The sequence below is a fragment of the Antechinus flavipes genome, chromosome 3, assembly GCF_016432865.1.
Source record: "Antechinus flavipes isolate AdamAnt ecotype Samford, QLD, Australia chromosome 3, AdamAnt_v2, whole genome shotgun sequence".
Classification (NCBI taxonomy): Eukaryota; Metazoa; Chordata; class Mammalia; order Dasyuromorphia; family Dasyuridae; genus Antechinus; species Antechinus flavipes.
Genome location: NC_067400.1, coordinates 588,581,548 through 588,600,080, shown reverse-complemented (window position 1 = coordinate 588,600,080; position 18,533 = coordinate 588,581,548). Strand labels below are relative to the sequence as shown.

General features: G+C 38.4%; 1 protein-coding gene and 1 long non-coding RNA gene across 3 annotated transcripts in view; one reads left to right on the top strand and one right to left on the bottom strand.

Annotated features, from left to right (window-relative positions):
• The window catches only part of LOC127555806 (uncharacterized), a 583,775-nt gene that overhangs the window by 107,524 nt on the left and 457,718 nt on the right, over positions 1–18,533 (bottom strand). The window lies entirely within an intron of this gene.
• LOC127555801 (protein-arginine deiminase type-4-like) overlaps positions 17,169–18,533 on the top strand; it is a 46,304-nt gene continuing 44,939 nt past the window's right edge. For both annotated transcript variants that reach the window (XM_051988410.1, XM_051988409.1), the window contains exon 1: positions 17,169–17,286. In XM_051988410.1, coding sequence (XP_051844370.1) covers positions 17,195–17,286 — 92 coding nt within the window. In that variant the 5' untranslated portion in view covers positions 17,169–17,194. The remainder of the gene's footprint in view (positions 17,287–18,533) is intronic.

The window sequence follows — 18,533 nt, the reverse complement described above, 5'->3', positions numbered from 1 at the left end:
AGAACCAAGAGAACACTGTACACAGCAACAACAAGCTTATATGGTCAATTGTAATGACCTTGGCTCTTTTCAACAATGCGGTGATTCAAGCCAGATATAGACTTGTGATGGAAAGAGCCATTCACATCCAGAGAGAGAACTATGGAGATTAAATGTGTATCACAACATAATGTTTTTACCTTTGTTGTTGTTGCTGTTGTTTGCTTACTTTTTTCTTTCTTATTTTTCCTTTTTGATCTGATTTTTCTTGCTCAGCATAATTGTGGAAATATGCATAGAAAAAGTGCACATGTTTAACATATATTGAATTACATGCTGTCTAAGTGAGGGGGTTGGGGAAGGGAGGGAGAAAATTGTGTAAACATGTTTAGAAGAACTGCACATGTTTAATCTATATTGAATTACTCGCTGTCTAGGGAGGGCAATGGGAAAGGAGGGAGAAAAATTTGGAACACAAGGTTTTTCAAGAGTGGATATTGAACACTATCTTTGCATTGCATGGATTTTGAAAAATAAAAAGCTATTAAAAAGAAAAGAAATCCCATGATGAAACTTTCTGTAAACAGAGAGTTCCCCAATATGTAGAGGGTGATCCCAAATCTTAATACTTTGGGGTCATTCTGTATATTTATTGTAGGGTTTGTATTTGTTTTTTAATTTGTTGAGGATCTGAATCAGTAGAGAGAGTTTCCTTATCGGGGAATATCTTAGGAGATGAAATTACAAGTCTATACCAAATTATAAAAATCTTAATTTTTTAAAGCAAGTAAATTAGGAGTGACTCCTTTCATAAAAAATAGATTTTTCAATTTAAAGGAATCCTAGTGAATCTTTTTGTAAACAAAGAACTTTCCAATATAAAGGGTACATACAGAATATATTAGGGTTAATATGTCCCAAATTAAAACTTTGGGATCACCCTGTATATTTATTTTAGAATTTTATTTTTTTAATTCCTTCCCTCCATAGCATACAATGTGAGATACACTTGTAAATTTCATCCAGTAGCTCTAATAACTTTCCAGACTTTTTGCACCTGCTCCCATGCACTCTATGATCTATCTAGTTGGCTTTCTGACTGTTCCTCATATATCATTAGACTGTATCTTCTCACTCCTTGTCTTTGTTTTGGCTGTTCCCTATACCTGATATGTTTTCCCTTTGCATTTCTGCTTCCCTGGATTCCCAAAACCATGGGGATGACTATGAATTGGGTAATGGCTGAGCAAATTATGACATAGGAATACCAGGGAAAAGTTGCTATAAGAAACACTAAAAGTGATCATTTCAGAAAAAAACTATGAAGACCTTACATGAATTGATGCAAAATGAAGTGAGCAGAACCAAGAGAACATTGTACCCAGTAGCAGCAATATTGTAATAATAATCAACTCTAAAAGATTTTGTCATGCTCATCAACACAACAACCAATTACAATTCCAAAGACTCATGATCAAATATGTTATTGCTCTCCAAATGGATGGGGTATAAATTGAAGTATATATTTTTTCTCTTTTTCTTTCATTTTATTCTTTTTTTTTTAATTCTTTCTTTTTTCTTTTGTTGAGAGAGGGAGGTATGGTAAATGTGGAAACTTATTTTATATAATTATACATATTTGAAATCGATTTGGGTTTTTGTGCCTTTTCAAGGAGGTGAAGGAGAGGGAGGAAGGAAGGAAAGAATTTTGAACTGAAAATAAGGTAAAAATTGAATTATAAAAAGACAGCTCAAATTTCACCTTCCATAGGAAGTCATTGACAGATCTCACTCTGCTAACCTCTTCCTCTTTGAAATTGCTTTCTATCTATTCTGTATATGTCTAATATTAGTTATTTATTCACAAATTGTCTCCCCTCATTAGGTTGTGAGCTCTTTGAGGGCAGGGACTATGTTTTTGCCTTTCTTTGTAATTCTCAAGGTTACAGTGGCCAGAACAAAATAACTACGTGTAAAATATTGGTTGACAGTGACAGTTGCATTTCCCTTGTCTCCCAAGATGATCTCTAAGCACTGTTATTCATTCTTGTGCAATGGGAGGATGAAACAAAAAGACATAAGATTCTAAGTCTAATTCCAGTTAAAGTTTGCTTGGCTCTCATTTATCTGAACTACAGCTAAGGCATTGTGACATCTACATAATAGCTGAGCAAGGCATTAGAATCGAGGCTGAGGATATGATTTTTTCTTTTTATTTGGGGTGGATGTGGGGAGAGTTTAATATTTTGATGACAAGTTGTAATATCTAAAGTCATTCCTGTTTTGACATTCCAGTGGAAAAAGTCATACTTGTATTTTCTAGAAATTGTTAAAGGTTGAAAAGGTAAGATGCAAAAGGCCTTAATACTTAATGCCTGGTATGGGCTCTCATCTCCTAACCTCTGAACTATTGCAATAGCTATTGGTGGGTCTGCCTGCCTCCAATCTGTCTCCACTCCAGTCCATCCTCCATTTGGCCACCAAAGTGATTTCCCAGAGCACATGTCAGACCATAGCATCCCTACCCACTTTTCTAATCGAGAGCCACCAGAGTCAATAAGCTTTCTGTCACTTATAGAATCAAATACAAAATTTTCAATCTGTCTTTCAAAGTTCTATAACCTATCTTCCTCTCCAATACCTACCTTTCTAGTATTCTACACCTAACACTCTCCCTAGTACTCTTCCATCTAGTGATACTGACTTTCTTGTTCCTCAATCAAGATACTGCACCTCCTGATTCTGGGCATTTTTATTGGCTATTCCTCAGGCCTGGAATGCTCGCCCTCCTTGTTTCTCCCTCTTGGCTATCCTGGTTTCTTTCAAATCACAGCTAAAGCCCCATTTTCCACAAGAAGAATTTTCTAGTCTCTCTAAATTCTAGTGTCTTCTTTCTGTTAATTCTCCACTTATCCTGTATATCTTTTTTGGTTCATAATTGTTTGCATATTATCTCCTCTAGTAAATTGTGAGCTCCTTGAGAACAGGGACTGACTGTCTTTTGTCATTCTTTGTACACCAGCATTTAGCACAATGCCTGACATGATAGATACTTAATAAATGCTTATTGTCTTACTGACTGACTTGAGAGAAGAATGAGCTGAGCTGGTACTCTTGGAACCCATCTTGTTAACTTTCAAGGGATTAAAGTAAATTTCATCATTTCCTTCCTTTTCCTGTTTCTCTCTATGTCTCTAAGTCTGTCTGTCTCTTGCTCCCGTCTCTCTCTCTCTGTCTTTCTCCCTGTCTATCCCTCTCTGTCTCTATTTCTGTGTCTCACTTCTTTCCCCCGCCCTCGTAACCTCTCTGTCTCTGTCTGTCTCTCTCTCTGTCTCTCTTGTCTATCTGTCTGTCTGTCTGTCTGTCTCTCTCTTCTCTCAGTTTCTGTCTCTATCTCTCCCCTCATTCTATAAATTTGACATTTTGAAGAATCTTCAGGTTTCTAAAGGAAATGTAAGTCACTCCCATTTATCTTATTTGGAAACATCTCAGGCAAATAAGTCATCATCATCATGATTATCTTCATCTTCATCATCATTACTGTGGAGGAAGACAAGGATGGCTGATTATCAAGTGTTACCCTATTAACCAGGTGTCTAGCCTCAGGGAAGGTTCCTTACCAGACTTTTACTCAAGAATAACAGGATCTGGTGTCCATATTTCCCCTGGTCAGTTACCTGACTGATAATGGTATTTTCCCTCAGGAAATAACTGAAGAAGAGCCTTGTTCTTGGTGAACACTAGGTCAGGGTAGAGTCCTGATAAGAGAAGGGACTGTAAGATGCCAAGTTTGGGGGCTCCCCTATATAGCCAAGGAGATGTCCCGCTGAAAGAATTGACCTTTTCCTTCCTCTTTCTGAATTCTCTCCTATTGATCTTTTGGGGTTACTCAGGGTGAGAGTGAAGATTTCTTAGGATCACAGAATATAGAATTTGGGAGAGACCTTGAACCTGAAATGCTAGAAAAACATCAGAGTCAAGAGAGAGCTTAGAACATATATCAGAACTGGGATAGCACTTAGAACTTAGAATGTCAGTGCTAGGAAGAACCTTTGAACATAGAATGTCAGATCTTGAAGGGAACTTAAAACCTAGAATATTAGGGATCAGAGGGACCTTAGAACCTACAATATCAAAGCTGGGAGGCCCCTTAGAACACATGATGTCAGAATGGGAAGGTCCCTTAGAACACAGAATATCAAAGCTGGGAGGGTCCAGAAACTTTCAAAAGTTTTCCTATTAACAGTACAACCCTTTATGTTACAGCTGAGGAAACAACTTCAAAGAGAAAACAAACTTTGTTATCTCTTCTCATTTCACAGAAACTGACTTGGCAGACAGTGTGGGCCTGTAGTTTGAGGTGTGCTGATATTTCTGAAAAGGCAAAAAGTGCTTCCTTCCTCTAAGGCCCTCCTCCCAACCTCTCTCTACTTCCCAATCCCAACCACCCCAGTAACCTGCCTATTTCATGTCTATAGACCTACTTGCTCTCTTGAGTGTAGCTGCACTTGAACTGTGTGATCTAGAGAGTCAATACCACCTGGCAAACTCTAGAAAAATATCCTCTATTAGATATTGGGAAGGTATGGATTCGAACATTGCCTAAGGTACTTACTAGTTGTGTGACTTGAATCAAATGGCTTAACTTTTCTGAATTCCAATTTCTTCATTGTGAGGAATAATAGAATCCCTCTGTTCTGTGTATTTGCATGGATGTACCCCAGTATCTGGAATGCTTTTCCTTCTTTTTTGCCTTTTAGAATCCCCAGTTTCCTTCAGGATAACTCTAGTAGTACCTTTCATATTAACGTTCTCTTGACTCCTCAAGCTACCGGTGCCCTCCTTCAGTGCCTCCCCATCATTACCTTGTGCTTCTTATATTGATAGCCATTTTGTGCCTGTAGCTGTACATATTATCTCCCTTGATATAATGCAAGTTCCTTCTGAGCAGGGACTACTTCATTTCTGTTAGTATTTTCATCACTTAAAACAGTAATGCACACGGTTAAGTGTTCATTAAATGTTTACTGATTAATTACTCTTTGGCTTTGCAGAGAAGAATTAGAAGTTAATACTTAGGCTCAATGGCAGCAAACCTTTAGAAACAACTAGAGCTATCCTACAGTGAAGTCCCCTGTCCCAAGTGGAAGTGAGAAACTCCTCCTTGAAGGTCTTCAAGCAGAAACTCGGAAATCATTTGTTGGGATAGTGAAGATCTTTTTAACTTATTTTTTAATTTTTTAAATATTTGATTGCTCAAATAGTTTTTTATTTTTTTCCCCAGTTACATGTCAAAAATTTTTTCCTGTTCATTTTTACAAGATTTTGAGTTCCATAATTTTCTCTCTCCCTTCTCTTCTTCTGACGATCATGTAAACTATTTCCCATATTATCACAACTATGAGAGAAGAAACAGATCAAAAGGAAAAAACTGAGAAAGAATAAAATAAGTGAAAAAATATGCTTCAATCTGCATTCAGAGTCCATCGGTTCTTTATCTGGTAATGGATAGCATTTTCCATTGTGAGTCCTTTGTACTTGTCCTAGAATATTGTGTTGCTGAGAAGACCTGAGTCACAGTGGGTCATCACATCATTTTGCTGATACTTGTACAGTGTTTTCCTGTACAGTTTGCTCCTTTCACTCAGGATCAGTTCATGTTATTTTTTCCAGGTCTTTCTGAAATCTGCCTATTCATCATTTTCATATTCATATTATACAATAGTATTCCATTATATTCATATCCCACAGCTTGTTCAGCCATTCCCCATTTGATGATCATCCCTTCAATTTCCAATATTGTGCCTTTATAAAAACGGCTGCTATAAATATTTTTGCACAGGTAGGTCCTTTTTCCTCTTTTACAATTTCTTGGAATAAGATCAATTAGTAATATTTCTGGATCAAAGGATATGCAGTTTAGTAGCCCTTTGGGCATAGTTCCAAATTGCTCTCTAGAATGGTTAGATCAGCTCATAACTGCATCAGCAATACATTAGTGTCCCAATTTTCCTATATCCTCTCCAACATTTATCATTTTCCCTTTTTTGCCTTATTGGCCAATTTGATAAGTATGAGGTAGTGCCCCATGAAAATGCCTCAGCACTTCTAATTAAAAGCAATTTAGAACATTTCTTCAAATGCTTACAGAGTGTTTTGATTTCTTCATCTGAAAACTGCCTGTTCATGAATTCTTTGACCATTTATCAATTGGGAAATGGCTTGTGTTCCTGTATTTTTAAAAATTTGACTCAGTTCTCTATATTGAGAAATGGGCCTTTTATCAGAAAATACTTATGATAAAGATTATTTCCCAGCTTTTTGCTTTCTTTTAATTGCATTGGTTTTTACAAAAGCTTTTTAATTTAATATAATCAAAATTACTTATTTGCATTTTGTAATACTCTATTTTTTGTTTGGCATGAAATGTTCCCCCTTCCTATATATCTTAGAGGTAGATTATTCCTTGCTCTTCTAACGGAAAACTTTTAATGTATGGATTGGAGTAGTAGACCACCAAGGTCCCTTCCAAGTCTCAAATTTAGTGACTTGGTGATTCTGTATATGTAAACCTTTTAGGATATGTAAATATTCTTGTCATTGACCGTTCCTCATTGATAACTGATTCTAGCTGCCTCTGGGCTTTCTGTAACCATTGATAACCATTGGCCATCAGTCTTCAGATCTAGAGCATTATTGCTTGGTTTTCCTTCTGATGTTTCTTGCTTTTAGGAGGACTAAGCTCATTTTTCTAGTGGGTCAACTAGTTTCATATTACTCAGGTTCAGTTGTGTGATGGGAAAACTGTGTTTATAGATGAGGAAATTGTGAGGCACCAAGGACAATGGGCAGAAATTGACACACTGGGATAATTACATGGGTCTTTCCCCATGATAAAGTTGAGCAATGAGAGAGCCAATTTTTAGTAGGGTTAAGAATTCAGGGACTGGAAAAATATCAAGTCCTCCTGGGTAGACCAAAAGAATATAATAAAAATGACAATACTACCTAAATTAATCTACTTATTTAAGACTTGTACCAATTAAACTCCCAAGAAAATATTTTCCAGACCTAGAAAAAATAATAACAAAATTCATCTGGAAGAACAAAAGGTCAAGAATTTCAAGGGAATTAAGGAATAGAAATGCCTAGCTATGCCAGACCTAAAACTATATTATAAAGCAACAGTCATCAAAACCATTTGGTACTGGCTAAGAAATAGAGTAATCCATCAGTAGAATAGATTAGGATCACACAACAAAATAGTCAATAACTATAACAATCTAGTATTTGGCAAACTCAAAGACCCCAGCTTTGGGAATAAGAATTTACTATTTGACAAAAATTGCTGAGAAAATTGCAAACTAGTCTGGCAGAAACTAGGCACTGACCCACACCTAACATCATATACTAAGATAAGGTCAAAATGGGTTCATGATCTAGACATAAAGAATGATATTATAAACAAATTAGAAGAACAAAGGATACTTTACATCTCAGATCTGTGGAGAAGAAAGGAATTTGTGGCCAAAGAAGAACTGGAAGTCATAATTGAACACCAGATAGACAATTTTGATTATATTCAGTTAAAAAAGTTTTTGTACAAACAAAACTAATGCAGACAAGATTAGAAGGGAAGCAATAAATTGGGAAAACTTTTTTTATTTTTAAGGGTACTACTAAAGTCCTCACTTCTAAAATATCTAGAAAATTGATTCAAATTTATAAGAATTCAAGCCATTCTTCAATTGATAAATTGTGAAGTACAGGCTAGTTCCCTGGAGGAACTCGGAGTCAGCCAGAATCACAATAAATTAAACTCCTTGGTCTTTAAGGGGAGAAGTGAAGGAGGCAGACAAACTGCCACAAGACTTGCCAAAGATGTATCCTGGATTCTCGAGTCTAGAGTCACCATACTCTCTCCTCCTCATTTTGCTACAAAGTGACTCTGGCCTCTGTCCCTCCATCCCTCCAATCCTTGCCTATGATTATCTTAACACCAAACATTCAGCAAGCACCAACAGTGAGAAGAGCCATTTATCCAAACATATGCTAATAGAGTCATTGTCTCACATTGAATAGGTAATTAGCCCTAAGTGCTTGGTTGTCAGATTCAAGCATACCTTTTTGGATTTCAGCCCTTTACATCTCCTGCTTTCTTTTGTTTTAGAACACATATGGTCACACCCTCCCTGACTTCTCAAGGAGTTGAGAACCCCCAAAAGGAGGTGATTACACCCTCCCTGACTTCTCAGGAAGAGAGATGAAAAACACCAAAGGGAAGTGGGGAATCAAACCAGATATTGTTAGTGGGTTTCTGGGCTAAAGGATCTTACTAGAAACAGGTATATACAAACCCATCAGCATGGGGGGTATTACACAAACACGTAGCAATTACGCAGAGGCTATTAGTAATGACTCTCCCCACAGCCAGTGCATTTTCAATGTGGTATAACAAAAATGAGTTGTACATGCAAGTAGTAATATAACAAACAATATGAATCAACATGGTGTTGTAAAAGATTTCCAGAAGTCCTAGAAGGAGTGTATGTAAACAATAGTCAAACATACACCTTCTTCAATAAATGATTAAGGGATATGACCAGGAAATTTTCAGATGAGGAAATTAAAATCATTTCTAATCATATGAAAAGGTTTCTAAATCACTTGATCAGAGAAATGCAAATTAAGACAATTCTGAGATATCAGTACACACCTCTTAGATTGGCTAAGATGACAGGAAAAGATAATGATGAATGTTAGAAGGAATGTGGAAAAATTGAGACACTAATACATTTTTGGTGGAACTGTGAACGAATCCAGCCATTCTGGAGAGCAATTTGGAACTATGCTCAAAAAGTTTTCAAACTGTGTATACCTTTTCATCCAGTATTGTTTCTATTGGGCTTGTATTCCAAAGAGATCTTAAAGGAAGAAAAGAGACCCACTTGTGCAATAATGTCTGTGGCAGCCCTTTTTGTAGTGGCAAAAAACTGGAAACTGAGTGGATGCTCATTAGTTGGGGAATGGCTGAATAAGTTCTGGTATATGAGTGTTGTGGAATATTATTGTTCTATAAGAAACAATCCGCAGGATGATTTCAGAGAGGCTTGGAGAGACTTACATGAACTGATGCTAAGTGAAGTGAGCAGAATCGGGAGAACATTGTACACGGCAACAGCAAGATTATACTATGATAAATTCTGACAGATGTAGCTGTTTTCAACAATAAGGTGATTCAGACCAGTTCCAATGGTTTTGTGATAGAGAGAGCCATCTGTACCCAGACAGAGGACTGTGGAGATTGAGTGTGGATCACAACATAGTATTTTCACTCTTTTTGTTGTTGTTTGCTTGCATTTTGTTTTCTCATTTTTTCCTTTTTGATCTGCTTTTTCTTATGCAGCACGATAATTGTGGAAATATATATGTATAGAAGAATTGCATATTTTATTACTTGCTATCTAGGGGAGGGATCAGGGGTAAGGGAGAAAGAAAAAAAGTGGAACACAAGGTTTTGCAAGGGTGAATGTTGAAAATTATTTATACATATATTTTGAAAAAAACTTTAACAAAAAAAAAGAATTCAGGAAGAAGTTCTTTTGTACTTGGGACTAGACTTCTGGCAATAAGCCCAATTGGGTGATTGATGGATTGCTGGAGCATCCTTCTTCTTGCACAGGAAAAACTCTTTGATAGGAGGAGGAAAAAAGAGTACTGACCTTAGAGTTACAGGAGCTGGGTTCAAATCCCACCTCTTGCCACTTAGTATCTTTGTTCTCTTGGGCAAATCACTTGTTTCTCAGGACTTTAGTTTCCTTATCTGTAAAAGGAGAGGGTGGGAGCAGACTGTGATTCTTTTTAGCAATAAAGCTATAATTCTATAAATACTTTCCCTTATCAAGTTTTCTTTTTAAATTGGGGTCTGTGAAAAATATTTTGGTCATTATGCTTCAGTGTGATTGGTTGTCTTTAAAATTCTCTAGATTTTATTTTCTGTATTAAGAAATATTCTGAGCAAGGGGCCCCTAAGAAGGAACCATGACACAAGAAGGATTAAAACCTCCTGCTTCGTCATGTATTATTATATTGAAATTTTGTTTAGAGTAATAAGGGAGAGAAAAATGTACAGAGTGAAAGACTCAGGGATGGAAGCCATAGTTAGTTGTGGGAAACATCATAAAAGCATTGGAGAGCAAACAGTGAAATAAGACAACAGTGCAAAGATTGTGGGATTGGGGCTGGGGAGAACCAGGTGCTTGCCCTTGCTCTGCAGCTCACTTCCCTTTCTGGGCTTCAGTTTTCTTAACAGTCAAATCAAGAGACTGAACTAACTGTTCTCTAAGGTCTCTCTCATTTCTGATATTCTATGTTTTAAGATTCTTCTCAATTATGATATTCTATATTCTAAGGTCAGTCCTATCAGCACTGACCTTCTTTGTTCTAAGATCCCTTCCACCAGCTCTGACATTCTATGTCTTAAGGCCTTACTAGTTCTGATATTTTATGTTCTAAGGGCCTTCCCAGTTCTGACATTCTCTGTTCTAAAACTCTCCTGGCTCTCACTTCTTATGTTCTAAGGCCCTCCAGCTCCGACATCCCATGTTCTATGGGCCCTCCCAGCTCTGACATTCTGAGTTCTAAAGATCCTTTCCAGCTCTGACATTTTTTGTTCTAAGGGTTTCCATATTCTGATATTCAATTTTCTAAGAATCCTCCTAGTTCTGACATTCCACACTCTAAAGTCCCTTTCATCTCTAAAGCTAGAATGAGAATGTTAATTCCAATGATGAATGTCACAACTTCAGCAAGAGTCATGCAACCTTGGATGAAAGACATAGAGATCTGCTCCACTCTTCATCTTCCTTGCCCATGTTTTCAAAGCCCATTGATCTATTTCTCCAGCCCTTAAGGACTGGTTGCCAGTTTAGGGGACCCTTGGAACAGACCTCATCTAGTCTCATTGGCTGACTCCCCCCAAATCTATTTAATAAAGCCAGTTTCAACTACTGTGTAAAGAGAACTAGAATCTTTTATTGCAACATCCCTTCTGATGTGTCTGTAAATGTAAACCAAAGAGAAGTGAGGACATTGCCCAAGAAAAGCTCATTTCCTGCTAACAAGCACCCCTTTGTCTGTCAGCATTAAGAACATTCTTCCTTGTATACCTGACTCCAAGAGGAAAGAGTCTGACTTGTACAAAACTTGGACCTGAAATATCATTTTCCCATACACTTATCTATGTCACTTTGAGTAAATCCTTTTCCTTCTCTGGACCTCAGTTTACAAATCTGTACAATTAAATCTACTGGATAAGATGAACTATAAGCCCTGGCCCCTTTTGGCTTTAAGTTAAGAGCATGACGATAAATGTAGAAATATGTTTGGAAAAATTGCACCTGTTTAATATATATTGAATCACTTGCTATCTGGGGGAAGGGGAAGGAAGGGAAGGAGGGAGAAAAAAATTGGAATATAATTTTTAAAAAGTGAAAAAATGCTAATAGCAATGGGGTTAAAATAAATAAATAAATTAGGAACATGGCTTCCTTGGTTAGAAAATCTTCTAAAGCACTAATCCATTAGAGAATAATAGAATTGTAGCACTGATTAAGCACCTATTATACGCCAAGCGCTGGGAATACAAAATCAAAAACCAAAGCAGCATCTATCTGAAGGCGTCTGCCTTCCAAAGAGTTCTCCTAGGAGAACATGACATGAACTTAGATAAACATATACACTACATCTACCAAGAAAATATAAGATAATTTTGGAAAACTGGCAGTAGCCACTTGGGGGGTTCCCCCCAAAAAACAAAAAAACTCTTGTTTGGGGGATGGATCACAAACTGAGCCTTGAATAGAGATAAGAAAACAGAGAATTTACATTTTATATGCAGATCTTCTAAAAGCTGCCAGGCCAATCACCTCTGTTTCCATTAGACTTGGACTAGTGAACAACAACCCAAATGAAAGAAGAGTTGGGATTGTAAGCCGAGCTAATAGGCTGACCTGATCGCAAACTCTGATGTGAAATATGTTCCCTTGAGGGAGACACTCTGCCCAGGGGATAGTGGACAGAGCCTTCTTGTCCACAGTCCTGGACACAGCTCATCTGGATCTCTGAGGTCAGTGCTGGAGGTCAAAGTTTAAGAGGGACAAATTGCAGCATCTAGAAGGCTGTGACCAGAATGGAGAAAACCAGAAGTCATGTCATATGAAGAGGATCCTGCAGAAATTAAGGTTATTCAAAATGCCTGGAAAAGAAAAGAATGATGGATGGCTTCAAGCATTTCCAGTTTTGTTTGTTGGGTTAAAGACGAGCTAGAAGTGTTTTGTTTGACCCCAGAACACAGGGTGAAAGCTGGGAAGAGGCCTATTTAGGCTTGAGATTAGGAGGAATTTTCTAAGAATTCTTCAAACAAAAGCTGACTGGCTGCTTGACAGGGAGGTGGCTGATGTTTATTCAGGTGCAGGTGGACTAAATAGTCTTCTTTCTCTGAGATTCAATCATCCTGTGATTCTGAATTCTGTCATTAGGAATATTTTTGGAACAAAAAGGTGCTAGTTTTTGCTACAAACAATATCCTTTGAGTACAAACATATTAACAGCTGTGTGCATTTTACAGATGAGGAAACTGAGGCTTAGAAAAGTCAAGGAGCTTGCTCAATGTCACACTGCTAGTCAAGAGCAACGCCAGGATCAGGTTTAGATCTTAAAGAGATTCAGGAGAAGTTCATTTTGATCTGCTTTTCGCATTCACAATTCACTGGCTGTATCTGCAAAAATGACTTGACAGTCCCATCTGACTGTGGGTTTAAAATAAGTCTACTATTCTTCTCCTCTGCATAGTCTCTGCAGTCTCCCCTCCCTGCCTTTATTGGATGAATTTAGCCATCTCCCAAAGGATGAGTTTGTCTCATGTTCCCTAGATGGCAGAAAAAGTCCATCGAGTTATGTTGTCAATTCCAGCTTTCCTGGAGCTTTTCAACATTAAAAAATTTCATTTATGAAAATAGTTTTTTAACATTGAGAAATTTCATTTATGAAAATGTTTTACATTATTACACATATATAAACTATATCAGATTGCTTACAATCTGGGAAGAATAAAATTTGAGCTAAAAACTTTAAAAATAAAACAAATGTTAAAAATTGTTTTAACATGTAATTGGGGTGGGGAGTAAAATAGTACGAAAAAATTTCATGTATGCTAGCCTACCATGATTGCAATTGTAATATTAGTATCTACTGATACAGGGGAAAAAATGTGTACTGGTAAAAGGCTATGATGTAACATTTTAAAATGAATTTGCATTTTATTAATCACATCTTTGATAGATATTTGAAAATAATGTGGACAATATGTTATTAATTCAGTTGTGGATATATATATGTAAAATTCTGGGTGCTAAGATTTTCCCTTTCTCTAATGTTCTATATTTTAAGGTTTCCTCCACCCCCCCCACCAGTTCTGTGAATTTATATCCTAAGATCCCTCTCATTTTGTATTCTAAGACTTCTCCTAGCTGACATTCTATGTTTTAAGGCTCCTCCCAAGCCCTGACATTCTGTATCCTAAGGGCCCTCCTAACTCTGGTCTCCTGGGTTCTAAGGGCCCTCCCAGCTCTGCCCTCCTGGGTTTTAAGGACCCTCCCAACCCTGACATCCTGGGTTCTAAGAACACTCCCAACTCTGACCTCCTGTTTTCTAAGAGCCCTCTCAGCTCTAACATCCTGTTTTTTAAGGTCTTTTCCAATTCAAATTTTCCATTCTAAAGTCCCTTCTAGATCTAACATTCTATATTCTAAAGTCCCTTTTCGCTCTGACATTTCCTATCCTAAGATATATTTTATGAACCCGTGGTGGTATATGTGTAGACAAGCCTGACTTTTATAAGTTCCTCACACCTGTGTGAGTAGGTAAAGCTGCACCTCGACAGCTTCTTGTCTGGTTCTGTCTTGTCAGTTCCCTAAAAGTCACAGCAAGGTACAAAGCATGGGTGAAAAGTAGAAAACATTAGGATGGCCAGTGTAAACACAGAATGTCCATCTGAAATTGAAGTCAGGGCTGGTGACTGGCCTGCAAATAAGGAAAAGGGGTAAGGGAAGGATCAGATTGTCTGCAAGTTCAACCATTATCTTCTCAGCTAGAAACAATCCTTTGGTCCTAAAAGCTCTTATCTTTCTTTTTGGAACTTCCCCTATCCATTCTATTTTGCATTCAAGGCTGAATTACAGAATCATAGATTCTCTAGATTATAGAACGCCAGAGTGAGATGAGACCTTAGGACTCTGGTGCTTTTGTTCTGCAAAGGAGGAAATTGAGGCTCAGAGAAGCGAGCTGACTTTTCCAGGCTCACATAGATCATGGAAAGTCACAGATCATAGACTTTTTCATCCTCAGCTCTGCATACCTTCCTGGGACCAGCAAGGCTAATTTAAAAGCCCTCATTCACATTAAAAGCCAGATTCACTCATAAGAAAATAGGGAGTGACCTTCTGTTTTTGTCTGCTGGCATTTTTGTTTTTCTTCTCAGGTTATTTTTACCTTATTTCTAAATCCGACTTTTCTGTGCAGCAAAATAACTGCGAATATATATACATATATATGTTTAACATATACTTTAACATATTTAACATTTATTGCTTTACCTGCCATCTAGGGGAGGGGTTGGGGAAGGAGGGGAAAATTTGTAACAGAAGGTTTTACAAGGATCAATGCTGAAAAAATTATCCATGCATATATCTTGTAAATAAAAAGCTATGATAGAAAGAAAGAAAGAAAGAAAAAGAAAGAAAGAAAGAAAGAAAGAAAGAAGAAAGAAAGAAAGAAAGAAAGAAAGAAAGAAAGAAAGAAAGAAAGAAAGAAGGAAGGAAGGAAGGAAGGAAGGAAGGAAGGAAGGAAGGAAGGAAGGAAGGAAGGAAGGAAAGAAGGAAGGAAAGAAGGAAGGAAGGAAGAGAAAGAGAGAAAGAAAAAAGAGAGAGAAAGAAAAAAGAAAGAAGGAAGGAAGGAAGAAAGAAAGAAAGAAAGAAAGAAAGAAAGAAAGAAAGAAAGAAAGAAAGAAAGAAAGAGAGAGAGAGAGAGAAGAGAGAGAGAAGAGAAAGAAAGAAAGAAAAAAGAAAGAAAGAAAGAAAGAAAGAAAGAAAGAAAAAAGAAAGAAAGAAAGAAAGAAAGAAAGAAAGAAAGAAAGAAAGAAAGAAAGAAAGAAGGAAAGGAAAGAAGGAAGAAAGGAAGAAAGAAAGAGAGAGAGAAAGGGAGTGGACCAATGATTTCTTTTATAAAAGAAATTCATGTGAGGCAATTCCCCCTATCTTTTCAGATCTGTATCTTTCCTGAAAATCACCTACATATATACAATGTGCATGACCTATGATATGTATGTGTACATGCACAGACAAACATATAGAGAAAACTTTTCAAGTATACAAAGGAATTCTTCACAACAGCCCTATGAGGTGGGTCAGATAGTATAGTATATTAGCCAGATAGTATATTATATTAGTATATTTTACTAAACCCTGAGGCTTAGAGAAAGACAATAAATTACATCACATACTACAGAATTGGGACTTTAGCCTTGATCTCTTCAAATTTTTTGAAGTCCAACTCTCTATTTGAGATTGAGGAACTTTACATGAGAAATCCTTCCCTTGCAACATTTGACTGTTGGGGGGTAAAGGTGACTCAAGGCTGTTACTAGAGACACTACAGAGCATCTGGTTGAAGAGAAACAAACTCAGCACTGTCATTAAGCCATTGTTAGGGACATTACCTCCCAGGAGGCTGAATGGGTAAGGGTTGAGAAGGAACTCACCTGGGAGATGCAGTTGGAGAGGGAAGAGAACACGGGGGGGGGGGGGGGGGGGGGGGGTGTTATTGTTCAGTCATGACCCCATTTGGGGTTTTCTTGGCAGATATTGGAGTGGTTTGCCATTTCCTTCTCCAACTCATTTTACAGATGAAGAAACTGAGGTAAATAGGGCAAAGTGACTTGCACAAGGTCACGTATCTAGTAAATATCTAAGACCAAATTTGAACTCAAAGATTAGTTTTCTTGAGTCTAGGGCAAACACTCCATCCATTGCACCATCTAGCTGCCATTTAGCCATATAGTATCCAGTCTATTCACAAAGTCCTTTCAAGTTCAATCCTTCATCCCCTTTCTTCATAATTATTGCAAGAATCTCCTAGGGGATCGACATCCTGTCTCAGGACCCTCCCCACTTAACGCCATCCTCTGCTCGACTGCCTAAGTAAATCTAAGTCTGACTATGTCCCTCCCCTATTCATTTAATTGTAGTAACTCCCTATTATCCATAGAATCAAATGTATGATCATCTTTTTGGTATCCTTCACAGGCTGTTTCCTTTCCAGCCTCACTATACATCAGTCCCCTTCTCACACTTTCCCATCCTGCCTAGCCTGTCTTCTTAGCCACAATTCTATACCTGTCTCTGTGTCTTTGCTCTGGCCATCCCCCTTCCCTGGAGTACCCTCTCCTTGCCTCTACCTCTTAAAATAGATTGTTTCAAGACTCAGCTAAAGCAAACTTTCTGCATCCAGCATTTCACAGTCTGCCCAGCTACTAGTTCCTCCTTTCCCCACACAACCTCCCAGTCAACTTCATGGTGTTTTTACTCAAATGGAAATTTAAAATAAGTAAATATAAACATTTAAATATTGGGATAAAAAATAAGTACATGTTGTGTTTCCTGGTAGAATGTAAGGTCTCTGAAGACAGGACCCGTTCCAGTTTGGGTTTTGCATCTCCAGTTCCTAGCTTTGTGCTTAGACATAGTGGGCAGTTTGGTATTAGTTGATTGATTGATGTGGTTAGTAAGTGACCAAAATGGGCTTCAATCTGGTTCTCCTGGCTCCATAGATAGGCTACCTCCATAGACCACTGGGTGCCTGACATTTAGTTCTTTACCTGGGACTTCTTTGGCTACTGTCAAACTTCTTGTCTACCTGGGGATGCTAAATCCCAACTCACCTGGCCCAGGCTGGAAGCCCGAGACAGCCCCTAAGAAGCTGAGGGTGCCAGATTGCTGCCCGGGATGCAAAGCCGGGAACAGGGAGGGGCGAGCCATGGGTCACCTTCAAACCCAAACCACATCTGCTGACTCATTTACCCAGTAGTATAAAGGGAACAGCCCACAAGCAGTGCTAAAGGCCACAGGCTGAAATCACACACCGCCCCCCCCCCCCGAAAATGGCCCTGCAGAGTCTTGTCAGGCTGTCGCTGGATGGACCAACCAATGCTGTGTGCGTGCTGGGCACCGAGACTGTGGTGGATCTGCAAGGGTAAGGAAGAGGGGCTTGGGCTGGCTGTGTGCCTCTGGCTCCAGCTGATAAGTCTGACAGAAGCTTTCTTGCAATAAATGCTGTTAGCTTAGTAGTCGATGAAGCCAATAATTTCTGAGCAGCTCTGGGAAGGGCATAATTATTCCTCAGGGAAAAGTAGAATCTCGGGCCAGGGACCATGTCACGCCAGAACTGGAAAGAAGAGTGAGGGAGGGATCTTAGAACCCAGGATGTCAGAGCTGGGAGGGCTCCTAGAACACAGGATGGCAAAGCTAAGAAAGTCCTTAAAACACAGGATGTTAGAGCTGGGAGTGACCTTAGAACCCAGGATGTCAGAGTTGGGAGGGCTCTTAGAACCCAGGATATCAAAGCTGCAAGGACCCTTAGAACTCAGGATATCAGAGCTGGGAGGACCCTTAGAACATGGGATATCAGATCTAGGGGGGTCCTTAGAACCCAGGATGCCAGAGGTGGGAGGGCCCTTAGAACCCAGAAGATCAGATCTGGGAGAGCCCTTAGAACCCAGGAGATCAGAGCTGGGAGGGCCCTTAGAACACAGGAGGTCAGAACTGGGAGGGCCTTAGAACCCAGGAGGTCAGAGCTGGGAGGACTCTTAGAACATGGGATGTCAGAACTGGGAGGGCCCTTAGAACCCAGGAGGTCAGAACTGGGAGGGCTCCTACAACATAGGATATCAAAGCTACAAGGACCCTTAGAACTCAGGATGTCAGAGCTGGGAAAATCCTTAGAACACAGAGTGTTATTCTTTTTTTCCTTTTTGATCTAGTTTTTCTTGTGAAACATAATTGTGGAAATATGTATAGAAGAACTGCACATGTTTAACATATATTGGTTTACTTGCTGTCTAGGGAAAAAGGTGAGAGGAAGGAAATTTTTAAAATTTGAAATACAAGGTTTTGCAAGGGTGAATGTTGAAAACTATCTATCTATCTATATAAAATAAAAAGCTATTATTAAAAAGCACTCTATCTACTGAACTACTATTAAAGAGGTATAAAGTTCTAGCTTAGATCTAAGAGGAAAGGTCATTATCAAAAGAAAACTCAAGGAAGACTTCTTGAAGGAGGTGACATTGGAAATGATTTTGAAAGAAGGGGCAGTGCATCAACTGAGGAATGGTTGAACAAATTGTATGTATGATGGAATATTCTTGTGCTATAAGAAATCCCGAGCAGGCTGCTCTCAGAGAAACCTGGAAGGATTTAGATGAGCTGATACAAAGTGAC